At 51.7% G+C, this 17,299-nt stretch overlaps 1 protein-coding gene across 4 annotated transcripts in view; it reads right to left on the reverse strand.

The window, feature by feature from the left end:
- LOC142472298 (phospholipid-transporting ATPase ID-like) overlaps positions 1–17,299 on the reverse strand; it is a 293,093-nt gene that overhangs the window by 86,802 nt on the left and 188,992 nt on the right. For 3 of the 4 annotated variants that reach the window (XM_075579339.1, XM_075579421.1, XM_075579500.1), the window contains exon 7: positions 13,212–13,284. In XM_075579339.1, the coding sequence (XP_075435454.1) occupies positions 13,212–13,284 (73 nt within the window). Of the gene's footprint in view, positions 1–13,211; positions 13,285–17,299 lie in introns of those variants that run through there. The other variant, XM_075579532.1, reaches the window with a different exon arrangement.

Here is a 17,299-nt window from a genome sequence, read left to right on the forward strand (position 1 = left end):
CCTCTCACATGCCCAGTAATACAGCTTCCCGTGTTCCGTGTGTCCCCTCTCAAATGCCCAGTAATACAGCTTCCCGTGTTGCGTGTGTCTCCTCTCACATGTCCAGTAATACAGCTTGCTGTGTTGCGTGTGTCCCCTCTCACATGCCCAGTAATACAGCTTCCCGTGTTCCGTGTGTCTCCTCTCACATGCCCAGTAATACAGCTTCCCGTGTTCCGTGTGTCCCCTCTCAAATGCCCAGTAAAACACCTTCCCGTGTTGCGTGTGTCTCCTCTCACATGTCCAGTAATACAGCTTCCTGTGTTGCGTGTCCCCTCTCACATGCCCAGTAATACAGCTTCCCGTGTTCCGTGTGTCCCCTCTCACATGTCCAGTAATACAGCTTCCTGTGTTGCGTGTCCCCTCTCACATGCCCAGTAATACAGCTTCCCGTGATCCATGCGTCCCCTCTCACATGCCCAGTAATACAGCTTCCCGTGTTCCGTGTGTCCCCTCTCACATGCCCAGTAATACAGCTTCCTGTGTTCCGTGTGTCCCCTCTCACATGCCCAGTAATACAGCTTCCCGTGTTCCGTGTGTCCCCTCTCACATGCCCAGTAATACAGCTCCCGTGTTCCGTGTATCCCCTCTCACATGCCCAGTAATAAAGCTTCCCGTGTTGCGTGTATCCCCTCTCACATGTCCAGTAATACAGCTTCCCGTGTTCCGTGTGTCACCTCTCACATGTCCAGTAATACAGCTTCCCGTGTGTCCCCTCTCACATGCCCAGTAATACAGCTTCCCGTGATCCATGTGTCCCCTCTCACATGCCCAGTAATACAGCTTCCCGTGTTCCGTGTGTCCCCTCTCACATGCCCAGTAATACAGCTTCCCGTGTTCCGTGTGTCCCCTCTCACATGCCCAGTAATACAGCTTTCCGTGTTCCGTGTGTCCCCTCTCACATGCCCAGTAATACAGCTTCCCGTATTCCGTGTGTCCCCTCTCAAATGCCCAGTAATACAGCTTCCCGTGTTGCGTGTATCCCCTCTCACATGGCCAGTAATACAGCTTCCCGTGTTCCGTGTGTCCCCTCTCACATGCCCAGTAATACAGCTTCCCGTGATCCGTGTATCCCCTCTCACATGTCCAGTAATACAGCTTCCCGTGTTCCGTGTGTCCCCTCTCACATGCCCAGTAATACAGCTTCCCGTGTTCCGTGTGTCCCCTCTCAAATGCCCAGTAATACAGCTTCCCGTGTTGCGTGTGCCCCCTCTCACATGTCCAGTAATACAGCTTCCCGTGTTGCGTGTCCCCTCTCACATGTCCAGTAATACAGCTCCCGTGTTGCGTGTGTCCCCTCTCACATGCCCAGTAATACAGCTCCCGTGTTGCGTGTATCCCCTCTCACATGGCCAGTAATACAGATTCCCGTGTTGCGTGTGTCCCCTCTCACATGCCCAGTAATACAGCTTCCCGTGTTCCGTGTGTCCCCTCTCACATGCCCAGCAATACAGCTTCCCGTGTTGCGTGTCCCCTCTCACATGTCCAGTAATACAGCTACCCGTGTTCCGTGTTTCCCCTCTCACATGTCCAGTAATACAGCTTCCCGTGTTCCGTGTGTCCCCTCTCACATGCCCAGTAATACAGCTTCCCGTGTTCCGTGTGTCCCCTCTCACATGCCCAGTAATACAGCTTCCCGTGTTCCGTGTGTCCCCTCTCAAATGCCCAGTAATACAGCTTCCCGTGTTGCGTGTGTCTCCTCTCACATGTCCAGTAATACAGCTTCCTGTGTTGCGTGTGTCCCCTCTCACATGCCCAGTAATACAGCTTCCCGTGTTCCGTGTGTCTCCTCTCACATGCCCAGTAATACAGCTTCCCGTGTTCCGTGTGTCCCCTCTCAAATGCCCAGTAATACAGCTTCCCGTGTTGCGTGTGTCTCCTCTCACATGTCCAGTAATACAGCTTCCTGTGTTGCGTGTCCCCTCTCACATGCCCAGTAATACAGCTTCCCGTGTTCCGTGTGTCCCCTCTCACATGTCCAGTAATACAGCTTCCTGTGTTGCGTGTCCCCTCTCACATGCCCAGTAATACAGCTTCCCGTGATCCATGCGTCCCCTCTCACATGCCCAGTAATACAGCTTCCCGTGTTCCGTGTGTCCCGTCTCACATGCCCAGTAATACAGCTTCCTGTGTTCCGTGTGTCCCCTCTCACATGCCCAGTAATACAGCTTCCCGTGTTCCGTGTGTCCCCTCTCACATGCCCAGTAATACAGCTCCCGTGTTCCGTGTATCCCCTCTCACATGCCCAGTAATAAAGCTTCCCGTGTTGCGTGTATCCCCTCTCACATGTCCAGTAATACAGCTTCCCGTGTTCCGTGTGTCACCTCTCACATGTCCAGTAATACAGCTTCCCGTGTGTCCCCTCTCACATGCCCAGTAATACAGCTTCCCGTGATCCATGTGTCCCCTCTCACATGCCCAGTAATACAGCTTCCCGTGTTCCGTGTGTCCCCTCTCACATGCCCAGTAATACAGCTTCCCGTGTTCCGTGTGTCCCCTCTCACATGCCCAGTAATACAGCTTTCCGTGTTCCGTGTGTCCCCTCTCACATGCCCAGTAATACAGCTTCCCGTATTCCGTGTGTCCCCTCTCAAATGCCCAGTAATACAGCTTCCCGTGTTGCGTGTATCCCCTCTCACATGGCCAGTAATACAGCTTCCCGTGTTCCGTGTGTCCCCTCTCACATGCCCAGTAATACAGCTTCCCGTGATCCGTGTATCCCCTCTCACATGTCCAGTAATACAGCTTCCCGTGTTCCGTGTGTCCCCTCTCACATGCCCAGTAATACAGCTTCCCGTGTTCCGTGTGTCCCCTCTCAAATGCCCAGTAATACAGCTTCCCGTGTTGCGTGTGCCCCCTCTCACATGTCCAGTAATACAGCTTCCCGTGTTGCGTGTCCCCTCTCACATGTCCAGTAATACAGCTCCCGTGTTGCGTGTGTCCCCTCTCACATGCCCAGTAATACAGCTCCCGTGTTGCGTGTATCCCCTCTCACATGGCCAGTAATACAGATTCCCGTGTTGCGTGTGTCCCCTCTCACATGCCCAGTAATACAGCTTCCCGTGTTCCGTGTGTCCCCTCTCACATGCCCAGCAATACAGCTTCCCGTGTTGCGTGTCCCCTCTCACATGTCCAGTAATACAGCTACCCGTGTTCCGTGTTTCCCCTCTCACATGTCCAGTAATACAGCTTCCCGTGTTCCGTGTGTCCCCTCTCACATGCCCAGTAATACAGCTTCCCGTGTTCCGTGTGTCCCCTCTCACATGCCCAGTAATACAGCTTCCCGTGTTCCGTGTGTCCCCTCTCAAATGCCCAGTAATACAGCTTCCCGTGTTGCGTGTGTCTCCTCTCACATGTCCAGTAATACAGCTTCCTGTGTTGCGTGTGTCCCCTCTCACATGCCCAGTAATACAGCTTCCCGTGTTCCGTGTGTCTCCTCTCACATGCCCAGTAATACAGCTTCCCGTGTTCCGTGTGTCCCCTCTCAAATGCCCAGTAATACAGCTTCCCGTGTTGCGTGTGTCTCCTCTCACATGTCCAGTAATACAGCTTCCTGTGTTGCGTGTCCCCTCTCACATGCCCAGTAATACAGCTTCCCGTGTTCCGTGTGTCCCCTCTCACATGTCCAGTAATACAGCTTCCTGTGTTGCGTGTCCCCTCTCACATGCCCAGTAATACAGCTTCCCGTGATCCATGCGTCCCCTCTCACATGCCCAGTAATACAGCTTCCCGTGTTCCGTGTGTCCCGTCTCACATGCCCAGTAATACAGCTTCCTGTGTTCCGTGTGTCCCCTCTCACATGCCCAGTAATACAGCTTCCCGTGTTCCGTGTGTCCCCTCTCACATGCCCAGTAATACAGCTTCCCGTGTTGCGTGTGTGTCCCCTCTCAAATGCCCAGTAATACAGCTCCCGTGTTCCGTGTGTCCCCTCTCACATGCCCAGTAATACAGCTTTCCGTGTTCCGTGTATCCCCTCTCAAATGCCCAGTAATACAGCTCCCGTGTTCCGTGTGTCCCCTCTCACATGCCCAGTAATACAGCTTTCCGTGTTCCGTGTATCCCCTCTCAAATGCCCAGTAATACAGCTTCCCGTGTTGCGTGTGTCCCCTCTCACATGTGCAGTAATACAGCTTCCCGTGTTGCGTGTCCCCTCTCACATGCCCAGTAATACAGCTCCCGTGTTCCGTGTATCCCCTCTCACATGCCCAGTAATAAAGCTTCCCGTGTTGCGTGTATCCCCTCTCACATGGCCAGTAATACAGATTCCCGTGTTGCGTGTGTCCCCTCTCACATGCCCAGTAATACAGCTTCCCGTGTTCCGTGTGTCCCCTCTCACATGCCCAGTAATACAGCTTTCCGTGTTCCGTGTATCCCCTCTCACATGCCCAGTAATAAAGCTTCCCGTGTTGCGTGTATCCCCTCTCACATGGCCAGTAATACAGATTCCCGTGTTGCGTGTGTCCCCTCTCACATGGCCAGTAATACAGATTCCCGTGTTGCGTGTGTCCCCTCTCACATGCCCAGTAATACAGCTTCCCGTGTTGCGTGTGTATCCCCTCACATGTCCAGTAATACAGCTACCCGTGTTCCGTGTATCCCCTCTCACATGTCCAGTAATACAGCTTCCCGTGTTCCGTGTGTCACCTCTCACATGTCCAGTAATACAGCTTCCCGTGTGTCCCCTCTCACATGCCCAGCAATACAGCTTCCCGTGTTGCGTGTGTCCCCTCTCACATGTCCAGTAATACAGCTACCCGTGTTCCGTGTTTCCCCTCTCACATGTCCAGTAATACAGCTTCCCGTGTTCCGTGTGCCCCCTCTCACATGCCCAGTAATACAGCTTCCCGTGTTCCGTGTCCCCTCTCACATGCCCAGTAATACAGCTTCCCGTGTTCCGTGTGTCCCCTCTCAAATGCCCAGTAATACAGCTTCCCGTGTTGCGTGTGTCTCCTCTCACATGTCCAGTAATACAGCTTCCTGTGTTGCGTGTCCCCTCTCACATGCCCAGTAATACAGCTTCCCGTGTTCCGTGTGTCCCCTCTCACATGTCCAGTAATACAGCTTCCTGTGTTGCGTGTCCCCTCTCACATGCCCAGTAATACAGCTTCCCGTGATCCATGCGTCCCCTCTCACATGCCCAGTAATACAGCTTCCCGTGTTCCGTGTGTCCCCTCTCACATGCCCAGTAATACAGCTTCCTGTGTTCCGTGTGTCCCCTCTCACATGCCCAGTAATACAGCTTCCCGTGTTCCGTGTGTCCCCTCTCACATGCCCAGTAATACAGCTTCCCGTGTTGCGTGTGTGTCCCCTCTCAAATGCCCAGTAATACAGCTCCCGTGTTCCGTGTGTCCCCTCTCACATGCCCAGTAATACAGCTTTCCGTGTTCCGTGTATCCCCTCTCAAATGCCCAGTAATACAGCTCCCGTGTTCCGTGTGTCCCCTCTCACATGCCCAGTAATACAGCTTTCCGTGTTCCGTGTATCCCCTCTCAAATGCCCAGTAATACAGCTTCCCGTGTTGCGTGTGTCCCCTCTCACATGTGCAGTAATACAGCTTCCCGTGTTGCGTGTCCCCTCTCACATGCCCAGTAATACAGCTTCCCGTGTTCCGTGTGTCCCGTCTCACATGCCCAGTAATACAGCTTCCTGTGTTCCGTGTGTCCCCTCTCACATGCCCAGTAATACAGCTTCCCGTGTTCCGTGTGTCCCCTCTCACATGCCCAGTAATACAGCTCCCGTGTTCCGTGTATCCCCTCTCACATGCCCAGTAATAAAGCTTCCCGTGTTGCGTGTATCCCCTCTCACATGTCCAGTAATACAGCTTCCCGTGTTCCGTGTGTCACCTCTCACATGTCCAGTAATACAGCTTCCCGTGTGTCCCCTCTCACATGCCCAGTAATACAGCTTCCCGTGATCCATGTGTCCCCTCTCACATGCCCAGTAATACAGCTTCCCGTGTTCCGTGTGTCCCCTCTCACATGCCCAGTAATACAGCTTCCCGTGTTCCGTGTGTCCCCTCTCACATGCCCAGTAATACAGCTTTCCGTGTTCCGTGTGTCCCCTCTCACATGCCCAGTAATACAGCTTCCCGTATTCCGTGTGTCCCCTCTCAAATGCCCAGTAATACAGCTTCCCGTGTTGCGTGTATCCCCTCTCACATGGCCAGTAATACAGCTTCCCGTGTTCCGTGTGTCCCCTCTCACATGCCCAGTAATACAGCTTCCCGTGATCCGTGTATCCCCTCTCACATGTCCAGTAATACAGCTTCCCGTGTTCCGTGTGTCCCCTCTCACATGCCCAGTAATACAGCTTCCCGTGTTCCGTGTGTCCCCTCTCAAATGCCCAGTAATACAGCTTCCCGTGTTGCGTGTGCCCCCTCTCACATGTCCAGTAATACAGCTTCCCGTGTTGCGTGTCCCCTCTCACATGTCCAGTAATACAGCTCCCGTGTTGCGTGTGTCCCCTCTCACATGCCCAGTAATACAGCTCCCGTGTTGCGTGTATCCCCTCTCACATGGCCAGTAATACAGATTCCCGTGTTGCGTGTGTCCCCTCTCACATGCCCAGTAATACAGCTTCCCGTGTTCCGTGTGTCCCCTCTCACATGCCCAGCAATACAGCTTCCCGTGTTGCGTGTCCCCTCTCACATGTCCAGTAATACAGCTACCCGTGTTCCGTGTTTCCCCTCTCACATGTCCAGTAATACAGCTTCCCGTGTTCCGTGTGTCCCCTCTCACATGCCCAGTAATACAGCTTCCCGTGTTCCGTGTGTCCCCTCTCACATGCCCAGTAATACAGCTTCCCGTGTTCCGTGTGTCCCCTCTCAAATGCCCAGTAATACAGCTTCCCGTGTTGCGTGTGTCTCCTCTCACATGTCCAGTAATACAGCTTCCTGTGTTGCGTGTGTCCCCTCTCACATGCCCAGTAATACAGCTTCCCGTGTTCCGTGTGTCTCCTCTCACATGCCCAGTAATACAGCTTCCCGTGTTCCGTGTGTCCCCTCTCAAATGCCCAGTAATACAGCTTCCCGTGTTGCGTGTGTCTCCTCTCACATGTCCAGTAATACAGCTTCCTGTGTTGCGTGTCCCCTCTCACATGCCCAGTAATACAGCTTCCCGTGTTCCGTGTGTCCCCTCTCACATGTCCAGTAATACAGCTTCCTGTGTTGCGTGTCCCCTCTCACATGCCCAGTAATACAGCTTCCCGTGATCCATGCGTCCCCTCTCACATGCCCAGTAATACAGCTTCCCGTGTTCCGTGTGTCCCGTCTCACATGCCCAGTAATACAGCTTCCTGTGTTCCGTGTGTCCCCTCTCACATGCCCAGTAATACAGCTTCCCGTGTTCCGTGTGTCCCCTCTCACATGCCCAGTAATACAGCTTCCCGTGTTGCGTGTGTGTCCCCTCTCAAATGCCCAGTAATACAGCTCCCGTGTTCCGTGTGTCCCCTCTCACATGCCCAGTAATACAGCTTTCCGTGTTCCGTGTATCCCCTCTCAAATGCCCAGTAATACAGCTCCCGTGTTCCGTGTGTCCCCTCTCACATGCCCAGTAATACAGCTTTCCGTGTTCCGTGTATCCCCTCTCAAATGCCCAGTAATACAGCTTCCCGTGTTGCGTGTGTCCCCTCTCACATGTGCAGTAATACAGCTTCCCGTGTTGCGTGTCCCCTCTCACATGCCCAGTAATACAGCTCCCGTGTTCCGTGTATCCCCTCTCACATGCCCAGTAATAAAGCTTCCCGTGTTGCGTGTATCCCCTCTCACATGGCCAGTAATACAGATTCCCGTGTTGCGTGTGTCCCCTCTCACATGCCCAGTAATACAGCTTCCCGTGTTCCGTGTGTCCCCTCTCACATGCCCAGTAATACAGCTTTCCGTGTTCCGTGTATCCCCTCTCACATGCCCAGTAATAAAGCTTCCCGTGTTGCGTGTATCCCCTCTCACATGGCCAGTAATACAGATTCCCGTGTTGCGTGTGTCCCCTCTCACATGGCCAGTAATACAGATTCCCGTGTTGCGTGTGTCCCCTCTCACATGCCCAGTAATACAGCTTCCCGTGTTGCGTGTGTATCCCCTCACATGTCCAGTAATACAGCTACCCGTGTTCCGTGTATCCCCTCTCACATGTCCAGTAATACAGCTTCCCGTGTTCCGTGTGTCACCTCTCACATGTCCAGTAATACAGCTTCCCGTGTGTCCCCTCTCACATGCCCAGCAATACAGCTTCCCGTGTTGCGTGTGTCCCCTCTCACATGTCCAGTAATACAGCTACCCGTGTTCCGTGTTTCCCCTCTCACATGTCCAGTAATACAGCTTCCCGTGTTCCGTGTGCCCCCTCTCACATGCCCAGTAATACAGCTTCCCGTGTTCCGTGTCCCCTCTCACATGCCCAGTAATACAGCTTCCCGTGTTCCGTGTGTCCCCTCTCAAATGCCCAGTAATACAGCTTCCCGTGTTGCGTGTGTCTCCTCTCACATGTCCAGTAATACAGCTTCCTGTGTTGCGTGTCCCCTCTCACATGCCCAGTAATACAGCTTCCCGTGTTCCGTGTGTCCCCTCTCACATGTCCAGTAATACAGCTTCCTGTGTTGCGTGTCCCCTCTCACATGCCCAGTAATACAGCTTCCCGTGATCCATGCGTCCCCTCTCACATGCCCAGTAATACAGCTTCCCGTGTTCCGTGTGTCCCCTCTCACATGCCCAGTAATACAGCTTCCTGTGTTCCGTGTGTCCCCTCTCACATGCCCAGTAATACAGCTTCCCGTGTTCCGTGTGTCCCCTCTCACATGCCCAGTAATACAGCTTCCCGTGTTGCGTGTGTGTCCCCTCTCAAATGCCCAGTAATACAGCTCCCGTGTTCCGTGTGTCCCCTCTCACATGCCCAGTAATACAGCTTTCCGTGTTCCGTGTATCCCCTCTCAAATGCCCAGTAATACAGCTCCCGTGTTCCGTGTGTCCCCTCTCACATGCCCAGTAATACAGCTTTCCGTGTTCCGTGTATCCCCTCTCAAATGCCCAGTAATACAGCTTCCCGTGTTGCGTGTGTCCCCTCTCACATGTGCAGTAATACAGCTTCCCGTGTTGCGTGTCCCCTCTCACATGCCCAGTAATACAGCTCCCGTGTTCCGTGTATCCCCTCTCACATGCCCAGTAATAAAGCTTCCCGTGTTGCGTGTATCCCCTCTCACATGGCCAGTAATACAGATTCCCGTGTTGCGTGTGTCCCCTCTCACATGCCCAGTAATACAGCTTCCCGTGTTCCGTGTGTCCCCTCTCACATGCCCAGTAATACAGCTTTCCGTGTTGCGTGTATCCCCTCTCACATGCCCAGTAATACAGCTTTCCGTGTTCCGTGTATCCCCTCTCAAATGCCCAGTAATACAGCTTCCCGTGTTGCGTTTGTCCCCTCTCACATGTGCAGTAATACAGCTTCCCGTGTTGCGTGTCCCCTCTCACATGCCCAGTAATACAGCTCCCGTGTTCCGTGTATCCCCTCTCACATGCCCAGTAATAAAGCTTCCCGTGTTGCGTGTATCCCCTCTCACATGGCCAGTAATACAGATTCCCGTGTTGCGTGTGTCCCCTCTCACATGCCCAGTAATACAGCTTCCCGTGTTGCGTGTGTATCCCCTCACATGTCCAGTAATACAGCTACCCGTGTTCCGTGTATCCCCTCTCACATGTCCAGTAATACAGCTTCCCGTGTTCCGTGTGTCACCTCTCACATGTCCAGTAATACAGCTTCCCGTGTGTCCCCTCTCACATGCCCAGTAATACAGCTTCCCGTGATCCATGTGTCCCCTCTCACATGCCCAGTAATACAGCTTCCCGTGTTCCGTGTGTCCCCTCTCACATGCCCAGTAATACAGCTTTCCGTGTTCCGTGTGTCCCCTCTCAAATGCCCAGTAATACAGCTTCCCGTGTTGCGTGTGTCCCCTCTCACATGTCCAGTAATACAGCTTCCCGTGTTCCGTGTCCCCTCTCACATGGCCAGTAATACAGATTCCCGTGTTCCGTGTGTCCCCTCTCACATGCCCAGTAATACAGCTTCCCGTGATCCGTGTATCCCCTCTCACATGTCCAGTAATAAAGCTTCCTGTGTTCCGTGTGTCCCCTCTCACATGCCCAGTAATACAGCTTCCCGTGTTCCGTGTGTCCCCTCTCAAATGCCCAGTAATACAGCTTCCCGTGTTGCGTGTGCCCCCTCTCACATGTCCAGTAATACAGCTTCCCGTGTTGCGTGTCCCCTCTCACATGTCCAGTAATACAGCTCCCGTGTTCCGTGTGTCCCCTCTCACATGCCCAGTAATACAGCTCCCGTGTTGCGTGTATCCCCTCTCACATGGCCAGTAATACAGATTCCCGTGTTGCGTGTGTCCCCTCTCACATGCCCAGTAATACAGCTTCCCGTGTTCCGTGTGTCCCCTCTCACATGCCCAGCAATACAGCTTCCCGTGTTCCGTGTGTCCCCTCTCACATGTCCAGTAATACAGCTACCCGTGTTCCGTGTTTCCCCTCTCACATGTCCAGTAATACAGCTTCCCGTGTTCCGTGTGTCACCTCTCACATGTCCAGTAATACAGCTCCCGTGTTCCGTGTGTCCCCTCTCACATGCCCAGTAATACAACTACCCGTGTTCCGTGTTTCCCCTCTCACATGTCCAGTAATACAGCTTCCCGTGTTCCGTGTGTCCCCTCTCACATGCCCAGTAATACAGCTTCCCGTTATCCATGCGTCCCCTCTCACATGCCCAGTAATACAGCTTCCCGTGTTCCGTGTGTCCCCTCTCACATGCCCAGTAATACAGCTTCCCGTGTTCCGTGTGTCCCCTCTCACATGTCCAGTAATACAGCTTCCCGTGTTCCGTGTATCCCCTCTCAAATGCCCAGTAATACAGCTTCCCGTGTTGCGTGTGTCCCCCTCACATGTCCAGTAATACAGCTTCCTGTGTTGCGTGTCCCCTCTCACATGCCCAGTAATACAGCTCCCGTGTTCCGTGTGTCCCCTCTCACATGCCCAGTAATACAGTTCCCGTGTTGCGTGTATCCCCTCTCACATGGCCAGTAATACAGATTCCCGTGTTGCGTGTGTCCCCTCTCACATGTCCAGTAATACAGCTTCCCGTGTTCCGTGTGTCCCCTCTCACATGTCCAGTAATACAGCTTCCCGTGTTCCGTGTGTCCCCTCTCACATGCCCAGTAATACAGCTTCCCGTGTTCCGTGTGTCCCCTCTCACATGCCCAGCAATACAGCTTCCCGTGTTGCGTGTGTCCCCTCTCACATGTCCAGTAATACAGCTACCCGTGTTCCGTGTTTCCCCTCTCACATGTCCAGTAATACAGCTTCCCGTGTTCCGTGTGCCCCCTCTCACATGCCCAGTAATACAGCTTCCCGTGTTCCGTGTCCCCTCTCACATGCCCAGTAATACAGATTCCCGTGATCCATGCGTCCCCTCTCACATGCCCAGTAATACAGCTTCCCGTGTTCCGTGTGTCCCCTCTCACATGCCCAGTAATAGTTTCCCGTGTTCCGTGTGTCCCCTCTCAAATGCCCAGTAATACAGCTTCCCGTGTTGCGTGTGTCTCCTCTCACATGTCCAGTAATACAGCTTCCTGTGTTGCGTGTCCCCTCTCACATGCCCAGTAATACAGCTCCCGTGTTCCGTGTGTCCCCTCTCACATGCCCAATAATACAGTTCCCGTGTTGCGTGTATCCCCTCTCACATGGCCAGTAATACAGCTCCCGTGTTCCGTGTGTCCCCTCTCAAATGCCCAGTAATACAGCTTCCCGTGTTGCGTGTGTCTCCTCTCACATGTCCAGTAATACAGCTTCCTGTGTTGCGTGTCCCCTCTCACATGCCCAGTAATACAGCTCCCGTGTTCCGTGTGTCCCCTCTCACATGCCCAGTAATACAGTTCCCGTGTTGCGTGTATCCCCTCTCACATGCCCAGTAATACAGATTCCCGTGATCCATGCGTCCCCTCTCACATGCCCAGTAATACAGCTTCCTGTGTTCCGTGTGTCCCCTCTCACATGCCCAGTAATACAGCTTCCCGTGTTCCGTGTGTCCCCTCTCAAATGCCCAGTAATACAGTTCCCGTGTTGCGTGTATCCCCTCTCACATGCCCAGTAATACAGATTCCCGTGTTGCGTGTGTCTCCTCTCATATGTCCAGTAATACAGCTTCCTGTGTTGCGTGTCCCCTCTCACATGCCCAGTAATACAGCTCCCGTGTTCCGTGTGTCCCCTCTCACATGCCCAGTAATACAGTTCCCGTGTTGCGTGTATCCCCTCTCACATGGCCAGTAATACAGTTCCCGTGTTGCGTGTATCCCCTCTCACATGGCCAGTAATACAGCTTCCCGTGTTCCGTGTGTCCCCTCTCACATGTCCAGTAATACAGCTTCCCGTGTTCCGTGTGTCCCCTCTCACATGCCCAGTAATACAGCTTCCCGTGATCCATGCGTCCCCTCTCACATGCCCAGTAATACAGCTTCCCGTGTTCCGTGTGTCCCCTCTCACATGCCCAGTAATACAGCTTCCCGTGTTCCGTGTGTCCCCTCTCAAATGCCCAGTAATACAGCTTCCCGTGTTGCGTGTGTCTCCTCTCACATGTCCAGTAATACAGCTTCCTGTGTTGCGTGTATCCCCTCTCACATGCCCAGTAATACAGCTCCCCGTATTCCGTGTGTCCCCTCTCAAATGCCCAGTAATACAGCTTCCCGTGTTGCGTGTATCCCCTCTCACATGGCCAGTAATACAGATTCCCGTGTTCCGTGTGTCCCCTCTCACATGCCCAGTAATACAGCTTCCCGTGATCCGTGTATCCCCTCTCACATGTCCAGTAATACAGCTTCCCGTGTTCCGTGTGTCCCCTCTCAAATGCCCAGTAATACAGCTTCCCGTGTTGCGTGTGTCCCCTCTCACATGTCCAGTAATACAGCTTCCCGTGTTGCGTGTCCCCTCTCACATGTCCAGTAATACAGCTTCCCGTGTTCCGTGTGTCCCCTCTCACATGTCCAGTAATACAGCTTCCCGTGTTGCGTGTATCCCCTCTCACATGTCCAGTAATACAGCTTCCCGTGTTGCGTGTATCCCCTCTCACATGTCCAGTAATACAGCTTCCCGTGTTGCGTGTATCCCCTCTCACATGTCGAATAATAACGCTTACCGTCACAAAACAATTATTCACCAGCTTGATAATATCGCCAACTTGGATGTTCATCCATTTCTCATTGGTAAACCTGCAGGAGAGAAGAGATCTGTGTTACACACTCACATTACAGGGAGAGAAGAGATCTGTGATACACACTCACATTACAGGGAGAGAAGAGATCTGTGTTACACACTCACATTACAGGGAGAGAAGAGATCTGTGTTACACACTCACATTACAGGGAGAGAAGAGATCTGTGTTACACACTCACATTACAGGGAGAGAAGAGATCTGTGATACACACTCACATTACAGGGAGAGAAGAGATCTGTGTTACACACTCACATTACAGGGAGAGAAGAGATCTGTGATACACACTCACATTACAGGGAGAGAAGAGATCTGTGTTACACACTCACATTACAGGGAGAGAAGAGATCTGTGATACACACTCACATTACAGGGAGAGAAGAGATCTGTGATACACACTCACATTACAGGGAGAGAAGAGATCTGTGTTACACACTCACATTACAGGGAGAGAAGAGATCTGTGATACACACTCACATTACAGGGAGAGAAGAGATCTGTGTTACACACTCACATTACAGGGAGAGAAGAGATCTGTGTTACACACTCACATTACAGGGAGAGAAGAGATCTGTGTTACACACTCACATTACAGGGAGAGAAGAGATCTGTGATACACAATCACATTACAGGGAGAGAAGAGATCTGTGATACACACTCACATTACAGGGAGAGAAGAGATCTGTGTTACACACTCACATTACAGGGAGAGAAGAGATCTGTGATACACACTCACATTACAGGGAGAGAAGAGATCTGTGTTACACACTCACATTACAGGGAGAGAAGAGATCTGTGATACACACTCACATTACAGGAGAGAAGAGATCTGTGTTACACACTCACATTACAGGGAGAGAAGAGATCTGTGTTACACACTCACATTACAGGGAGAGAAGAGATCTGTGTTACACACTCACATTACAGGGAGAGAAGAGATCTGTGATACACACTCACATTACAGGGAGAGAAGAGATCTGTGTTACACACTCACATTACAGGGAGAGAAGAGATCTGTGATACACACTCACATTACAGGGAGAGAAGAGATCTGTGTTACACACTCACATTACAGGGAGAGAAGAGATCTGTGTTACACACTCACATTACAGGGAGAGAAGAGATCTGTGATACACACTCACATTACAGGGAGAGAAGAGATCTGTGTTACACACTCACATTACAGGGAGAGAAGAGATCTGTGTTACACACTCACATTACAGGGAGAGAAGAGATCTGTGTTACACACTCACATTAGGATATCTTCTTTATCCCATGATTGTGTTTTGACAACATACACCTAACATTGATGCCTCAGGGACGTACCCATCGCTGAGGAGAATTACCACCATGGGAATATGGTTCCGTTAGAGCATTATTAAGATTACTTACCTATCTGGGCAAAGTGAACACCCGTTTAACAGTCTCTCCACTGGGGATTTTATTACACTGTAAATAATTATATCCCTTAACGACGACATTTGAGTAAAATAAAACTTTATTATTTTTATGTTATCAGTGGTACATATGAGAATTATTATAATATTAACATAGAAAGGGGGGGGGGGGTGATAGACAGCACTCTGACACAATGACTCAGCAAGGTTGCAGGGTGCACGGAACAGGAAGGGACCCTAATTCCCTTCAGAAGTACTAACAAACCAAAAAATAGTACCAGCAGTCTCTGTCTCGCAGCTACACATATAAGCGAATACCAGTGTAGGGAATATGAATACTTTAATGACACTAATAATAAACTGAAAATATAGCAACAACAGCCAATACGCCAATGCAAGAATAAATATCACCATAGAGAAAATCAAAAATTAAAGGGGGTAGAGGGGAAAGAAGGAGAAGGGGAAAAAACACAAAAGAAAAGCAAAAAATCACAAAAATGGAAAAAGGAAAGCAAACTAGGGGGGCGACGTTTCGAGTGATGATCCCAAGCACTCGACAAGGCACCAGGAAGAGTTTGCTTATACTTGTTCACTGATTGACATTTGATATCTGCATATGTTCTGTGTCTTTCACAATATTCTTGTATCTACATTCATTGTTTGATATTTGATATCTGCTTATGTGATTTGCCATCTTTAGACTTTAGATTTATATCATTAGCTGAGTGTGGGATCATTTGACAGTGGGGAGGGAAGGCTTAGGGAAGTACCTCTGGGACCCTTTGGGACCAGGGGGAATGGGCCAGATGAAGAGGTCACCCCTCGAAACGTTGCCCCCCTAGTTTGCTTTCCTTTTTCCATTTTTGTGATTTTTTGCTTTTCTTTCATGTTTTTTTCCCCTTCTCCTTCTTTCCCCTCTACCCCCTTTAATTTTTGATTTTCTCTATGGTGATATTTATTCTTGCATTGGCGTATTGGCTATTGTTGCTATATTTTCAGTTTATTATTAGTGTCATTAAATTATTCATATTCCCTACACTGGTATTCGCTTATATCTGTAGCTGTGAGACAGAGAGTGCTGGTACTATTTTTTGGTTTATTATAATATTAACATTCTCTATGTGGGAATATCTATATTCTCTGAGATTATTATATCTCTAACATCACTTATGTATTTACAGTGCAAGTTATGGGGACTCGTTAGGGAGATCTTCACCTCACCGTTTGGTTTTAAGCAATAATTGATTTGTTCCTTTGCACCAAAGTTATTACAGACAGTCCTCGGTAATCCGACACAATGCGTTACTCAAAATGGCGTTGGATAGCGAAACGTCTTAAAGCGAAACACGTTTTCCCGTAGGAACACTGTTTAAATGGAAGGTTACGTTCCTGAAGGCATTTTTAATGCTAAAATACACAAAATATTTTACGCAGGCAATAAGATATGCAGCACACACATAAATTATATAGTGTACTAGCTGAGAGACCCGGCGTTGCCCGGGATATAATTTTGGGGGGGCGTACGACAGGGTTAGGCTTCCCCCCCCCCCCCTTGACAGCTAGGTGGGTGACTGAGTTGACTGAGTGTGTGGGTGACTGGGTGGGTGTGTGACACTTGACTGAGTGGGTGGGTGACTGAGTGGGTGGGTGACTTTGGGTCGGTTTGACTTTGGGTCGGTGGGTGGGTGACTTTGGGTCGGTGGGTGGGTGACTTTGGGTCGGTTTGACTTTGGGTCGGTGGGTGTGTGACTTTGGGTCGGTGGGTGTGTGACTTTGGGTCGGTGGGTGGGTGACTTTGGGTCGGTTTGACTTTGGGTCAGTGGGTGGGTGACTTTGGGTCAGTGGGTGACTTTGGGTCGGTGGTTGGGTGGGTGAGTTGGGTCGGTGGGTGGGTGAGTGGGAGACTGACTGGGTGGGTGAGTGGGAGACTGACTGGGTGGGTGAGTGGGAGACTGACTGGGTGGGTGAATGGGTGACTGGGTGGGTGGGTGACTGACTGGGTGGGTGAGTGACTGACTGGGTGGGTGAGTGGGTGACTGGGTGGGTGAGTGGGTGACTGACTGGGTGGGTGAGTGGGTGACTGACTGGGTGGGTGAGTGGGTGACTGACTGGGTGGGTGAGTGGGTGACTGACTGGGTGGGTGAGTGGGTGACTGACTGGGTGGGTGAGTGGGTGACTGGGTGGGTGAGTGGGTGAGTGACTGACTGAATGGGTGGGTGACTGGGTGACTGACTGAATGGGTGACTGACTGAATGGGTGACTGGGTGACTGAATGGGTGGGTAAGTGAGTGGGTGACTGAGTGGGTGGGTGACTGAGTGGGTGGGTGACTGGGTGAAAGTGGGTGACTGGGTGAAAGTGACTGGGTGGGTGACTGGGTGGGTGTGTGGGTGGGTGACTGAGTGGGTGACTGAGTGAGTGGGTGACTGAGTGAGTGGGTGACTGAGTGGGTGGGTGACTGAGTGGGTGGGTGGGTGACTGGGTGAAAGTGGGTGACTGGGTGAAAGTGACTGGGTGGGTGACTGGGTGGGTGTGTGGGTGACTGAGTGGGTGACTGGGTGGGTGTGTGGGTGGGTGACTGAGTGGGTGACTGAGTGAGTGGGTGGGTGACTGAGTGA

This window comes from Ascaphus truei, chromosome 1 (genome assembly GCF_040206685.1).
Source record: "Ascaphus truei isolate aAscTru1 chromosome 1, aAscTru1.hap1, whole genome shotgun sequence".
Classification (NCBI taxonomy): domain Eukaryota; kingdom Metazoa; phylum Chordata; class Amphibia; order Anura; family Ascaphidae; genus Ascaphus; species Ascaphus truei.